Consider the following 14972-nt stretch of genomic DNA (forward strand, 5'->3'; position numbering starts at 1 on the left):
ACTGCATTTTCCTCTTTCTACACAATTCCTAAAGCATCTACCCACCTTGTTCAGAGATGTCCTAAAAGGGACTGAATCATACAAGTATATAAACAAAAGATGTGCAAAAGGCAAGATCTCTGGAGGTTCTCAGTAACTGAGGATCCTTGAGCTACTACATTATTCTTCCTATCCAACTTCAGCTACTTTTTTACCTAAGCAGTTCAAAAATTTCCATAAGGACTTCCTTCTGCATCTTCAGGTCCTTGTTTTTTACCTTAAGCCTCATTCAAAAGTAGAAGGAAATATTCATCACACCAGAACAGTGTGCCTTGCAAAATTAACCATGCAAAAAGCTACCTTCTGAAAACCTTCAACTCCTCAAAAATGTCATTAACAAGAAGGAGCAATCATTTTGTAAAAGATAATTTTAAAAAGCTATAACAAAAATATTCATATCATCACCTTCCTTCCCATGAAGGCAGAGGCAATATGCAATGGTCTCACAATTTTCAAGTACATCAGTGCCTCTGAAATCATAATTTAACAGTGGCTGTAATAATGCCACATATCCTGCTACGCAAAATTTTTTCAGCTTTTTCAAATATTTCAGAGCTAAAAGAAATTGCAATTAAAATAATTACCCTTGCTTCTCTCTCTGCATCCAGGGTTCCACCAACTTGTTCTTGAAGCAGTGCGTATGCTCTTTGCAAAGCTTGATATTCTCTTGTTAGCTGGCAGAATCTTAGTTCAGCTTCTTCTTTAGGTGTGCTCTTAGTGAAGAGGAAAAACGAGTGTTTTCGTGTACGTAACAATAAATGCATATAATATTTTTGTATATATAGAGACACAACAAGCAACACAACTCTTCTGAGTCTCAAACTTCAAGAAAGCTTTAAGAAAAATGATATAAGTGAAAGGAAAGATAGTTTAAAAATGAATGAGAAATGCAGAGCTCAGCAGCTGCATTTACCTTAAAATTGCAGGACAGTGTCAGCTGCTATATAAAGCAGTAATACATAGAAATTTCAAGAAACTGACTGAAAAACCATGACAGGAAACAGTTGTGTTCATCACTTTTCTTAATCAACTCCAGTGCCTAAATCCTACTTGTCATGCAGTCCATCACTCCATTACTCTTTGTCTCTACCACACCAGAATAAAGTACTTTACCAGCACAAGCACACTACCACAGCAGTTTCATCTCAATAGCATTAAGATCCTTTTTCTTTTTTTAAGTAATATTAATGTCTAAAGTTGCTTAGAATTTTGAAAAACTGATATCAACAATTTCAAGATCTTTTCTATACCGCTGAGGGCAAGAAAAGTCCTTTAATTAATTTTTGCTTGTGGAAGTCAGGCTACAAGGAAAAGAGATTAAAATATTACTAGACATTAAAGCTAGAAAAGTAGGAAGCCTGTTACAAGTGAATAATGCAAGTCATAAGTTAGCAAACAGGATAGACAGATGAAAGAGTATTTAATTCACGCTTTGTCCTCAGCTCTTCAATCTTCTGAAGCAGGCCAACTGCAGCGTGTCACAGAGCTCAGACAAAACATGACAGTAGATATTTACTCCCTATAATCACTTAAGCCTTAATGAACTGTAAAAGCTCTCAGTATTTAGAAAACAGAAAAAAAAAATCATGGCTGTATAAAAACAGTGAAATTATAAAGTCAAAAGGCAAACTAAAGTCTAGTTTTGGCAAAGCAACATGCTTTGTTTATCAGCTCAGTATCAACCAAATCTAGCAGGCAGAATCTTATTTTATTACAATGACTGTGGGGTTTAAAACTGGACTTGAAAAAAACAAAACAATTCTCTGCCAAAACTTTCACACAAAAATCTTTTTGTTCTTGTGGCACAATGGCTGAAGAAATGGCTGCTCTTATACTTTTTGCCAATTTTAGTAGAAGTTAAGAACAAATCATCTGCTACTTACATCTTCCAAATCTTCCTCTGGTGTTGCTGGTGTCCTGTCTGTTTTATCTGTGTTATATGAAGTTACAGATGATGTTTCTGAGTCTAAGGATTCTTCATCAAATCCAAAAAACGTCTCCACAACATGCCTCTGAAAAGTTAGTTTTCCTCAGTTATTAGCAAAACAGTTAGAAAACCTCAATGACCCAGTAAACAGCAGTCAAGGTCTTCTCTGACCATTCAGGAGGAAAAACAGCCCCTGCATAAACTCTTGTTCCATTGAATTAGTTACCTTTTCCATCATTGTTTGCTTAGGCAGAACTCCAAATAGTAATGGGAAATTGTCAGAAAAGTAATGCTTTATCACAAACATAAGTACTTATTTCCAAAGTCATAAAGATCTGATTCACAGGATTCACAGTGGAGGACTGCAGTATCTATTCAGATGTAACCTAGAAGTAAGCTGGGAGGAATACATTGGTGCCTGCATTTACACACACACTGCGCTTACAGCCTGCAGCTCTGGTCCTCCATGGTCCATCTCAACCGTGGTCTACCAGTTCTAGCTCTCATCATTTGTTAGCTAAACAGCTCTATAATTGTTTCACATACTGCTGATCCCACTCACACTACTGAAGTCAGTCTCAAGGGCATGTCCTAAGCAATTGCTTTCCTTCAGATGAGACTACTATATAATAATTAAAAATATAATTCAAACTGACTTATAAACTAACTGATTTTACCAAAAGCTCCAGAAAGGATGCTATGCACTCAAAAAGAAGTCACATCTCCAAATCTGTATACCCATCCACAGACATACATATAAACCTGATGCTATACAGGTGGCCTAAAGCTTTAGAACAGTCTTCAGAAACCAATCTTATTTTTATAAGCTACTAACTCACTAGCATTACTGTTGGGTATAGTCACAGGAAAAGGAGTGTAGCTGTTGTATTAAAACCCTATAATGGCCCATTACTGCTCTGTTAGTCCTATAGGAAGCACTGCAATCCTAATGCTGTGAGCCCAGCAGAACTGCCAGAGGCATTTAAGGTTAACACTTCCCTGTCACTGCTTTCTAGGGAGATTCCATGTATAGCTTAAGAGTTGAATCACAATGGCTCTTGAAAAGAATATGTGCACATGTACAATACTCACTGGATTTTGGTAACTACATGGTTTTCATTGAAGATTTTTTCAGACTTTTCTTAAGAAGCAGGAAAGTTCTCAACAAATACTGCTCTTATATTGATATGTGTATTCAATTGTTACTTCTAAATCATAACTGGGAAAAGTCAAATCAGTTGCTGAAAAATTCTGATTTGAATTCTAATTTCCTCTGATTACTGTCACATATTTGATAGAAAGTATTTTTAATGTGAATTTATATCAATTCCTTCACATAATTTTGAAGTAAAATTATGCATTAGGCCTTTGTAACTCAAGTATTAAGGCTCCTAATGGAGCACAGTACTAGTAAATATAAAAGTTTAGAATGTTACAGAGCAAGACATAGAATGTATAGTATGCATATTTTAAGATACCCTCACATTTTTAATGTTAATCTGATTTCTGGGTTCCTACAGCAGTTTCACTTCATGGTCTAATATCCAGTTTTTCAATAAATTAATCTAACCTGATGAAAATTATCAGTATGAATTTCCCTCCAATTCAATCAGAGGAACTAATCAGTAACTTCTTACCTTCATGCTTATATGTCAATTCTTGGCAGCCAGAAAAATACAGGCACACCAAAGCACAGAGACAGATGAAAAAAGAAAAATATAAAACAAGAAATATGAACTCCATCACACCAGTGTTCAGGCTTTCTCCTATTGCAAATGCAGTTTATTTTTTACAGTTTAAGTAAAAGATCAGGTCTATAGAGACCTGCTGTTTCCAAAGAAACTGAGCAATAATGCTTTATTTTCAAAAGCATAACATCATCAATCATGGAATCATAGAATTCCATTCTTTGGGTGCAAAAACAAAAAAAAAACAAAAAAACAATACTTTCCAGATTTCCTTGGTTATATCAATTCCAGAACAGGGCTGTGGGAGGCAAAGAAAATACCTTGAAAAGTGAAGGAAAAGAAGATTCACACCTTGTACGTCTTTCTCCTAATAAGTGACACATTAACTAAAAAAAATAAATAAATCTCCATTTTCTTAGGCTTTCCTTCAGAGAAAAATACCCTACAGTACTTGAATATCCACAGTCATTATATTACTCACTCCTCTAAACACCTTACAATCAACAGAGATTGTAAAGTCCCATCCCACTGTGCTGCTCCTTTCCTCAGGGGCACCTGAGCTGGTTGCCAATGCTCTCCTATGGACACCTTTGTCCCTTGGTAATTGCAAGAGATCTCAGTTAAAACTACACTAGCAACAGTAACCTAGTGCAATTATGGTACTCCAGAAATAACATAGATTATCTAATTGTAAAACGAAATATTTAAATCCTTAGTACTTCCAAAAGCTTTGCAGCTGAACAAACATTACTTAGACACAATAGGGCTAGAAGGCTGTTGGATTAGCCTCAACAGATTATTCACACAAATCAGACCAACAAAGTTATGCCATGGATTTTGTTCTACCTAGCAGGAATAGCTGTTAGGAAAATACTTGTAATAGAAACGTCCACATACTGGACATTATCTGATCAGAGTATCATGAAAATTAAGGAAGCTAGATTTTAGGAGTACCCTTTCAGGAAAAACTGCAACAGTACAGGAGTAAAAGAGAATCGTGGAATCATGGAGTGGCTTGGGTTGGAAGGAAGCTTAAAGACAATCCAGTTTCAATACCCTGCCATGGGCAGGGTTGCCAACCACCAGACCAGATTGCAAAAAGTCTCATCCAACCTGGCTTTAATCACCTGCAGGAATGGGGTATCCACAGATTCTATGGGCAGCTTGTCCCAGTGCATCGTCACCTTCATAGTATCCCACCTGTGCACTTAGTTCCTGGTTATTAGAAGAAAAAAATGAACCTTCTATACATTCTAATATAAGCTTATCTGACCAGAGTCATGAAACCTAATTGTCATCAGTTATTTCCTTTTCCACATTATCAAGGAGAGTCACAGCTCTGGAAACAGATCCAACTCCAATAGCCAAACCTGGTAATTCATTGGTGCTAATGATAATTTCACATTTAACAAATCTTAGAAAAGCAAAGCCAAGAATTTACATCAGTAATTTCTCCTTCTGAGAGGTTGGCAAGACAGATACAGTCATAACTTCTTCTACTGCTATATATAGGTTATCATCTTAGGATATAAAAATCTCACACGGATCAAAGACTGAAGTACACTTTCACTGTTCGTGTCTCTATAGAAAGTAATTCATCCTAGACTGCATTTATAATCATTTGAGAGAAGTAGATATTTTCAAGACAAAACTCACATGGCTTGTTTAGGTACCTGCTTCCAGAGAGAACAATCAAAACATTACTGCTCTGCAAGGTAAACTCAGAGTGAGATGTCTATATCTCACCACTGTTAGTGACTTCTGACATAGCATTTGATCTGATGAATTTTACAATTTTCAATTCAATTACTGAGACAGGCTGTAAAAATTGAGATGATACGATCCTCACGGGACATCTGGGTGAGTAATCTGTTCTACATAGATTTAGTAAGTAAAAAAGAGCAGGAGATTTACATAGCCTCGAGGATTTTGATTTATCTTTCTTGATTTAGCACCTAACTAGACTCTCAAACCATTTTCATTCTCCCTTCATGAAATGTGATCTGCAAGGAAAAAAAAAGAGAAATTCCTGACCTGAGCTAACTTTTGAAATTCCTGCTAAACTAAAAACCTATTCAGGCACAACTAAAACAAAGCACATTTTGCAGAAGATCTTTGAGAAGATTTTAAATGCTTTAAATTTTAAAGCTTATCAATGCAGTTGACTATGTAGATTCAAGCTATACTGCCCCTATATAATAAAAATATAACAAAAAAAATGTCTTTGGCTTATAACAGTGATTAAAAAAACAAGGTATGGAATGTTAAAATGCATCTACAAGTATATTATTATTTGGCAATAGCCTTGATGAACAAAGTGAAAGAAGATAGTTGGACATTAGGGGGTTTTGGATGGTAGAGAGGGAGAAGGGCTGGGTTTTTCACTGGTGGTGGCTTTTATAGGTTTTGAAGATTTATTATTTTTATTTCTGTTAAAATCTCAACTCCAGCTGTAACTCAGTATATTTCTATGGAGAATCAGAAAGAGAGGAATAACAATTTGATCTTAAACTGTACAGCAGAAGAGCAAACTTACTTACATATTTGATACTAAGATATAATGACAGATTAGCTCTGCCTAGCTTACTTTAATGCCCTTCAAAATTATGCTTTGTAGTTCTGCCTTCACATAAAAGCAGCCATCATTACCAAATCACACATAATATTCAATGACACATAATAAATTTATCCTTGTGGAAGAATTCAGTTTCACACCTTTGCTTCATCCACACTTCTGTATCAAGCACCATTTTGTCAGACTGCCCCTCTGCTGCCATCTGTCACATGGCAACAAAATGTAATGGAATATTGGTAGGAAGGTCCACCCTCTACTGCCATACCACCATCTCCTCTGACATTTTGGGCCAACATAAGAAGATGGGAGGCATTACTTTCGGAGCAACCCATCATATGCATAAAGTCCTATTTTAAAATTGTTCACAACAGACAAACTTCTGGGTACAGTACAACAAGCAAAAATAGTTCAGCTTACTATAAACACATTCGGCCTCTATCAGCCTTACATTATGTAAAAGTAGAAGATATGCAAGATTTATCATCATATCTGAATTTTTCTTTCTTTGTGTGACAAAGACACATCACTATTAGAAGTATCACTTGAAGAATTATCACCAACACAGAGAACAGGAAGGGATAATTCTTTCAGAATACATAGAACACAGAGCTATAAAAATGCACCACCTGGAGGTCATCAGAAGTATACGATGCTGAACACTGACAACTAGTGTAATATTCATTTACAAAAGCATGCATCTTATACTGTCATATACCTGATAATAACCTCTCCACTCTTCACTTCCATTTTCTCCCTCCTATCCCATTCTCCTCCCCTCACATGCTCCAAATTGTTATATCATGTAGGCTTCACGCCACTTGAACATGTGGCTAAAAATGTGCTTTTTTATGCTTTGAAAACAATCTTAAACACAGTTCAAATCTTAGAGCTCCTCCATTATCCATAGGAAAAAGTTAATAAACAAGAGAAAACAGGAGAGTTATATGAAATTTTACCATTAATTTAAATACAGCTCTAATTTTGGGTAGTATTTGAAATATCTGCTATTCACAACAACCAGAACGCGCAGAAAATGAAGGTTTGCTCACCTTTTGAGGTTTCAGAATTTTCTTCTTCTGCTTTTTAGATCGCAACAGTCGTTCCCTTTCCTAAATGAAAAGATAACATTTTGGTGTAGATTTCTTCTGAAGTATATATAGAGAGAGATAGATAGGTTTAACACAAAGAAATTTAACAAGTTTCTTGAAAGCTGAGGTAAAACCAACACAGTGTCTTTATTCTCTCAGACTACACCATGTTGGTGTCACACCACACTGTACTGCAGTTATATCCCTTTAGCAAATAAACATTCAGCCACACACTTTACACACTTGATTGGAAGTTGGCAAGAAAAGGCTTTGCTAAATATTGGGCACAAATTTCTGGCAGTTCCTTTGATGCTTTCACCAAAAGGCTCACTATAGAAACGGCATTATCTTTCGCGCTTCAACGTTCAATCGTCCTGAAGATGCATTTGGTAGGCAAAAATGAATCTCAGCCAGATACAGTGTTATGTGTAATTTATAGGAATACATTGGCAAAATTCTCAAATGCAAAGGCATTTTCTCATCAAGAGAAATTAGGCCTTAGCCTGCATCTAGTTTCTAACATGGCCATGGAACGATACCATACTTTACTATGTTATGAAAAATACTGGGTTTACAAACATTCATGAACAAGAATGTTGCCTTGAATTTAAAAATTCAAAATGAATGTAAGAAATGCAGAGAATGTGGAGAGGGGGAAGGGAAGGTGACAGCAGGTGATCTATCTAGTTTTACATCTTTGCAATGTTTCTACTTTTAAAAGAATAATAGCAGCTGCAAGTTCATCTCTAGCAGTCATTGCTCACAGTATATTTTCCTATTCATGGTTATTCATTATATATTCAGTTCAGAAACTGAATGAGAAGCTCCAAGTAGAAATCAAAATAAAATAATTCATTTTATAACGACGTTGTTCCAATAAAGAAGTTTTGGGAAAAAGGAAATAATCCAGAAATTTTTATAGCACCTTTAATACACACATGGCTTTCAAAATATGGAAAAGTAATGACTGTCAAGGTAGACTGAAGATATCTCACAGTATAGGAAAATATAATGTATTAAGGTAAAGCTGTAAACACACAGCTACATTTTAGAAGATGTAGAAAAACAGTGTTTGCTTCCCAGAGTGAGTTAAGGCACAGTCCCTGCTTTAACAACAGGTCTCCTGCATCCCAGGCTGCTGTTCAAATTATTGGAGAAATGAGATATTCTTTCTCTTTTTCCTTCTCTTTCCTCTTCCACCTCCTCAGAATTAAACAAACACTTCCTAAATACCCTGATTTTCCTGTTTCTGATCATGTGTAAGACTTCTTAATCTACTTTCTGTCGTAATATTACTTCAAGTCACCAGAACTATAATAACACCAATTAAAGAAAACTATCTGCTGAATCACTTGTGTGTTTTGTAAGCATCTGAGTTTATTCTGACAGTTTTCCTTTTAAGAACTGGCCAAGAAACCATGGTTATGGGAGAACTCAAGTTGGTAAGTCTTCAACAGCATCAAAGATACTCTGGAACTGACAATGTAAATCAATTCAGACAGCCTTATTGCTGTTGACTATCTTTCTTTTATTGTGTATCATATTGTACTCAGCTGTGGTTAAGATGATGACTTTTGTGTTAATCAGGTATGTGACATGTGGGTCATTCTTTATGATTCATCTGTATTTTTCCTGCGGTGGGAACTGAACCAGAAAATATAGCTAAAAAGCACAATGGCACTGCAGAGCACCCTGCATTCATATTGAAGGCAAAACATCAATTAGTTTGTACTGACAAGCAAAGCAGTACACTAGCTTACAATTTCACTTATTTCTGCAGCGAAATGACATCTGTACATAGGATACGAAGTAACCAAATATGAGACCATATCTTGCAATGCTTATTAATCTTATTTTCACACTAAATATAGTTAATATTAGTTGACCAAAGTTAGGTTCAATATATTTCCTCAAATTACTGAGTCACATCCACTTCACAGTGAAATATAGGTGAGGTTATATCTGCATACATTGGGAATTTAATTTAATGAGATAGTCCCTGTTGGTAGAGTTGTATTTTGAAGGTAAAGAAGCATCTCTCTGTGAATCAGCATTGGTGTCTGGATAACATCCCACTGCTCATAAACTGCAACATTGGGCAATGCACACAGATGTCTTTGGCAAGATTACAGAGAGAAATCCTTGGTCAAAATCTGAGGTGAACTGCCAGGAATAGAGTTCCAGATCAAGTAATAACACATCATATTTTTTAAAATTTTTATCTTTTATTTTTATTTTCTGTTTTATTTTCTATTTTGAGTGTTCTGATTGTTTAATCTCTTATTTAGATAGAAAGGGCTCAAATTTGTTTCATCATTATGTAGCTTTCATAGTGCTATTTTAGATGCCATAGAACAGTCTGAGTTCCAGATGCTGCTCCAGATGCACGTCTCTTAGAGATGGTACATAATTTCTGCCACCAGTACCAGAATGGTGTGTCCCAGTGTCCAAAATAGCACTAAGCACCTCTAATGCAGCTGAAATGAGTCCCAAGCAGTGCAAGCATCTATGAGCATACTCTTAAGTAGTTTTCACAGTCAGAGGGTAGCAGCTGTGCAATCATAATAAAATAAAATATGCTACCTTTCGTTAAATGAATCAAGTGTATTTCTATTTGCTATAAAAACAGAGTGTGGGCAGTTCAGCTAGGTGGAATTAATGTTGTTCTGTATGTTCCCTTGTTTTAGGAGAAATTCTAGGTCAAATGAGTGGTTGGGTTTACAGCAGGATCTATACCCAACATGTTTCAGTTATTAAGTTCTGGAATGTGTCCTTTCCTCCAGGTTCCTCAGTTGCTGACGTTCATTTTTGTAAGTAAAGTGAATGGACTGATGCACCTCTTTCCATAAGCAGTCCATAATTGATAAACACATACACACTGCAAAGAAATTCATTCAATATGTAGGAAATAACAAGAACAGTTCAATGCCAAAGATTACTTTTATGTCATTACAACTGGAATTAAAATATTGCTCTCCAGTCTTCAGCTTGCCTACTAATATATATGCATACATGAGTGTACCAGACATGAGAAGTATTACCACTGTGAGATCATCAATAACATGCTGCTTTTCTTTGACTTGCAGTCGAAGAAATTCAATTTCTTGTTCATCTCGTGTGCTGCTAAGATCATTTAAAGATGTGTGCCTCTTCAACACTGGTTGTGCAGATAATTTCTCTTTCTACAAAAGTTAAAATAAAATCTGTTATTAAACACAAAGAATGTTTAAATTATCTTTCCATAAAGATAAGAGAATTCTGGTGCATGATGTAGCAACCTATAATTCTTCAGATCCATCAGAGCATATTCCACTACAGCATAAGGCTTCTTTCACCAGTTAAATATATATTCCGTATGCCTTAGTGTTAGTACATCACATAAAACATTTTAGAACAGAATCAAAGGACATAGTCTGGAAAAAAGTCAGCACAAGCAGCCTGACATTCTATAGCAGCAGAGACTTTGGCACATATACTTGAAGTCCGTTTTGTCCTTTAATCAGGGAAAAAAACCAACATTGTTTTTGTAAAGCTGATTTTTAGTTGTACATTTACAGTATCCAAATATATCTTTATCTAATCATGATCCTTTTCCTTAATGAGGGCAAACTGATACAACTCAATGACATAAAGGAATACCACTCTGTACTTAGAATGTGAATATTCAAGTGCATTGACTGACTTAGACAATTATATCATCCTATTGTTGAGACTCTGAAATGCTTATCAGAAAAAAAAAAGCCTCACAAGCATTTCTACCTCCAAGTAACTGAGTTCTCCTATAACCAGACATCAGAAATTATTACTTACCAATTCTACATTTTCCCTTGATAGATTTTTTATTTTTTCTTCCATTCTCTGGATGCACTGCATCATATCATCATTTTTTTTGCTCATCCTCTTATTTTTTTCAACCAAAGGCTTTAGCTGACTTTCTGTCTCCCGAGAACGTTTCAGCTGCAAATGACAAAGGAAGAAGCTAAGCTGTGCTTTAGTATATAGTTTTAGGAAAGAATAGATGTCTGAGTTTTCTCTTGCCCTTTCCATTCATTAGAAAGTTTAGTTCTTTTCTTAAGTAGCATCTGATACAGACTTCTGTACTAAGAACTACGGGAGTCCAAGTAAATAAGAAATAGCTCTGATCCTTGGATTTTGCTTCTTACAATACATTTATGAAGATTTGTAAAAGTGATTTCTTGATAAACTAATCTTGTTGTAAGTTTCTTGTGAGCCAATATATATATAGGGTCATCATCTTTCACCAATTTAACTACCCTTTAGTAAACACTTCCTGCTTTGAAAAACCTATGCCTAGCATGTAATTAGGGCAATACAAGAGGCAGCCAGAGGGCACAGATTAAATCTCAGCATTCTGCTGACATTTCCAAGCTGTTCAGTTTTGCTCTTGTGGTCTTAATATATTAGACAACTGAATGAAACAAATTATTGCTCTTTCCCGTACTTGTGTGTATTCAGTATTTCACCACTTTTGTTTCATTAGTCCTTGAGTTGTTTTCTTTGTTTAAACCTTCTTTTTCACACAGTGCTTAATCACAGGAGCTTATTGATATCACTAGTTTTATGTAGTATTGTCTCAAAATACGACAAAATTCCGAACTATGTTTCTGAAACCTCAAAGTCAAGCACCAAGAAGAGCTTTTGACTGAGTCATACATGCCTTCCATTTAGAGGGACACTGCAGTAAAGATGTTGCAGTACTTTAGCATTCTTCAGGGATGTTTTGACTGACTTATGTCCACAGAAAGGATTAGGAAGCTGAATTATCTTGTCTTTAATAATGCAACCTTGAAAGAAAGCATGATGTTCTTGTAAGTACAGAGTAGAGGAAAGCAACTGTACTGGTAAAAGAAAAAGAAACAAACAAAACAAAAAAAAAAAAAAGAAAAAGAAAAAAGAAGAAGCACACTACTCAGCATCTAGGCAAAGTAGTGAAAATCACTAACAGTATCCAGGTTAAAAAGTATGCTCTTACATAGTTGTTTGTGGAGGGGGGAGTTGTTTCTTTTATGTTGTTTTTTTAAAATATACAATTATGCTCTCAAGTCATCCAGTGTTACTATATTATGGTTCAATTAACTTCACTAATCTAGATTCAGCCAAGACTTCAGACAAGAATGTTTCAAAAATTAGTTTTGATAATCATCAAGTTATCACAACTAAATTAAGTCCCTTTATCAAAAAATAAATCCCTCTGATCTCAATATGAAAAACTAAGTCTGACAAAGAGAGCAAGAACAGGACAATGCTGCACTCAAACAACTGGAAAGAAATTGTGCCCTCACCATACATAATAGCATTACTTTTGAATCAGAAACACAGGTTGCATGAAGGAAAAATTCTACTTAATTCTACTTAAAATGAAAAATCCTTTCTAGTGCCATTAGGAATATTGCATTATAACAGGACACATATAAAAATGTTTATTGTTAAAACTTAGTTTCACAGTCCATGGGAGTTTTCCCATTAATCTCATTACAATCAATTAAGTAGCAGTGCAGGCTAATAGAATTCATTCTTAAAATTCATATCCTTTCTTTAATAAGTTACTATCATTCTCCTAGGATACTTTCACCTACTTAAGAGACTTCCCTTGAGAAAGATGGCAGGTTTCACATCTCCAGAACAAAAACACTTTTTAACTGTCAGTTAGCATAAGCATGTCGCAAAACTATTGTTGAATTTGTCTATTACAAAGATTAATACAGTAATTTAAGGGCGTGGATTATGCATGTTTTACACAACATCATTAGACAGTGCCACAGGCAAACTAACAGTCAATCCAGTTACGATGACCCCAAAATAAATATACAAAGCTTTATTTCTCTGAAACAAAAGAGATTCCATCCCTGTCTATGGTGACAAAGTAAATATCCATAGAAAAATCTCTTATCTTTATGTATAATTGATTGTGTCCAACCAGGTCTAACTTGTAAATTATTTATAACACTGACTTTTCAGCATTAATTCATTTACCATAAAAAATGTCCTCCCAGTCACCATCTGTGTTATTACTAATTAATTTACCAGTTCATTTCTTTCATCTGCTAAGAGAGTATTTCTGTCTTCCAGCTTCCTTATCATAGCATTCAGTTCAGCGATTTTCAACTGAAATCTCCTCACATCTCGTTCATCCAAATGCTGCTCCTTTGCATCAAAGACATATAGATATATAAAATTATCTTTAAAAAGACAATCCATAAATGTAATAGCATGGTTTAGCAAGTAGGTTGTATAAATCTAAAGTAGACTCTTACATCAGTGTTTGGAAAACTTATTTTAATTAACTGAAAGACTAAACAGCAACATCCTGTGTAAATTCTACATGATACCTTACCTGAAATGGGTCTACTTGACAGATGTATGTAAAGAGTTAACAATATTTTTGAAAAAGCTAGATATAAATAATTCATTCATGACTTGTAAATTCTAGCTTGACTTATAACCATTATCAACCATTATCTAGAAAAAATCTAGTGCGCATTACATAGGATAAAAGCACTTGGAACAGTTTTGGAAAAGGATGGTATATAATTTCTAAAATTATGAAATAACTAACTCTAGAAAAAGAGAGGTTCTAGACAAAGAATGGCTGTTTTTAATCACAGATAACAAGTAAGTTCATGGTTGAAGCTCATCATGTAAGATCTAAAAGTTCTGTGTTCGCCTATTTTTCAACATTCTTTGAAACTGAAGAGGTCCAAGGATTTTCTCACTCACGAGCAAAACGCTACATGCAGTTCAAGACCATTTATCGTGAATCAGGCCTTCTAGTGTTTTATAAGTAACCACAAAATCAATGTGAATACACAGGCAGCAGTTGCCCTGTGCTGGTCATTTAAAGGAGACAGGATTTTCTTACCGGGCTTCCCATCAACTCGGTGATGTCCCCCACTCCCGCAGGAAGTTCTCTCTTGGGGCTGCTGTGGTACCGCTCTGCCTCCTTCACTTGGACAAGCTGCTCATCCAAAGCTTCTTTCTGAAGGAGGAGTTTCTGTGTATGTCCTGCCTGAATGCCAAGGTCTTTCTCCAGAGCCAGAATCACTCTATCTTTGCCTTTGATCTCATCCATCTGGAAAGAAATATAGCAAGGAAGTTTCTATAACATCCCCAAGTATGGACATGCTGCATACATATCCATAAACCTGCAAAAAAAAAAAAAAAGTTCTTTTTCTCTCAGATTAATACCAGAGTGGCTGCTAAAAAGAAAGATCTCTTTCCTCTGAAGCATTTTCCCCTCCCCTTAAAAAAGTTTCAGCTCTCATTTGACAATGAGCTTGTCGGGGACAGTCTCAGTTCAAGTGGAAAACAAAAACAGATGCAGACATACATCGAAACAAAATATATAGCCACTGAAATTGTCCATTTCACTTGCAAATACACACTTTAATAAGATAAAGAGAAATCTCCTTTCACCATGTACCGGAGAAGCAACACATGGCTAACATAAAGTAAGAGGAGCAGACCCTTTAAAACTCACATAAGCTTTGTTTTGAAATTTAAGCAACACACATTTGCCCATGTTGACCCTCTCTCTATTAGTGAAAAATTACACACAGTGAATCTCTTCGTAGAGTTTTTAAGATCAATGAACAGACACACAATCACATTTCAACTTAAATCCTTAAGTATGCCTA

General features: G+C 35.4%; 1 protein-coding gene across 2 annotated transcripts in view; it reads right to left on the reverse strand.

Annotated features, from left to right (window-relative positions):
* Positions 1–14449, reverse strand: part of LOC100549054 (janus kinase and microtubule-interacting protein 3-like) — a 69725-nt gene extending 55276 nt beyond the window's left edge. The window contains exons 1-7 of one of the 2 annotated variants that reach the window (XM_010710400.3): positions 14198–14449; positions 13363–13482; positions 11128–11274; positions 10359–10499; positions 7279–7338; positions 1923–2051; positions 624–752 (exon numbers count right to left, since the gene is read on the reverse strand). In XM_010710400.3, coding sequence (XP_010708702.1) covers positions 624–752; positions 1923–2051; positions 7279–7338; positions 10359–10499; positions 11128–11274; positions 13363–13482; positions 14198–14407 — 936 coding nt within the window. In that variant the 5' untranslated portion in view covers positions 14408–14449. The remainder of the gene's footprint in view (positions 1–623; positions 753–1922; positions 2052–7278; positions 7339–10358; positions 10500–11127; positions 11275–13362; positions 13483–14197) is intronic. The other variant, XM_010710402.3, reaches the window with a different exon arrangement.
* Between the last annotated feature and the right edge of the window lie 523 nt (positions 14450–14972).

This window comes from Meleagris gallopavo, chromosome 4 (assembly GCF_000146605.3).
Source record: "Meleagris gallopavo isolate NT-WF06-2002-E0010 breed Aviagen turkey brand Nicholas breeding stock chromosome 4, Turkey_5.1, whole genome shotgun sequence".
Classification (NCBI taxonomy): domain Eukaryota; kingdom Metazoa; phylum Chordata; class Aves; order Galliformes; family Phasianidae; genus Meleagris; species Meleagris gallopavo.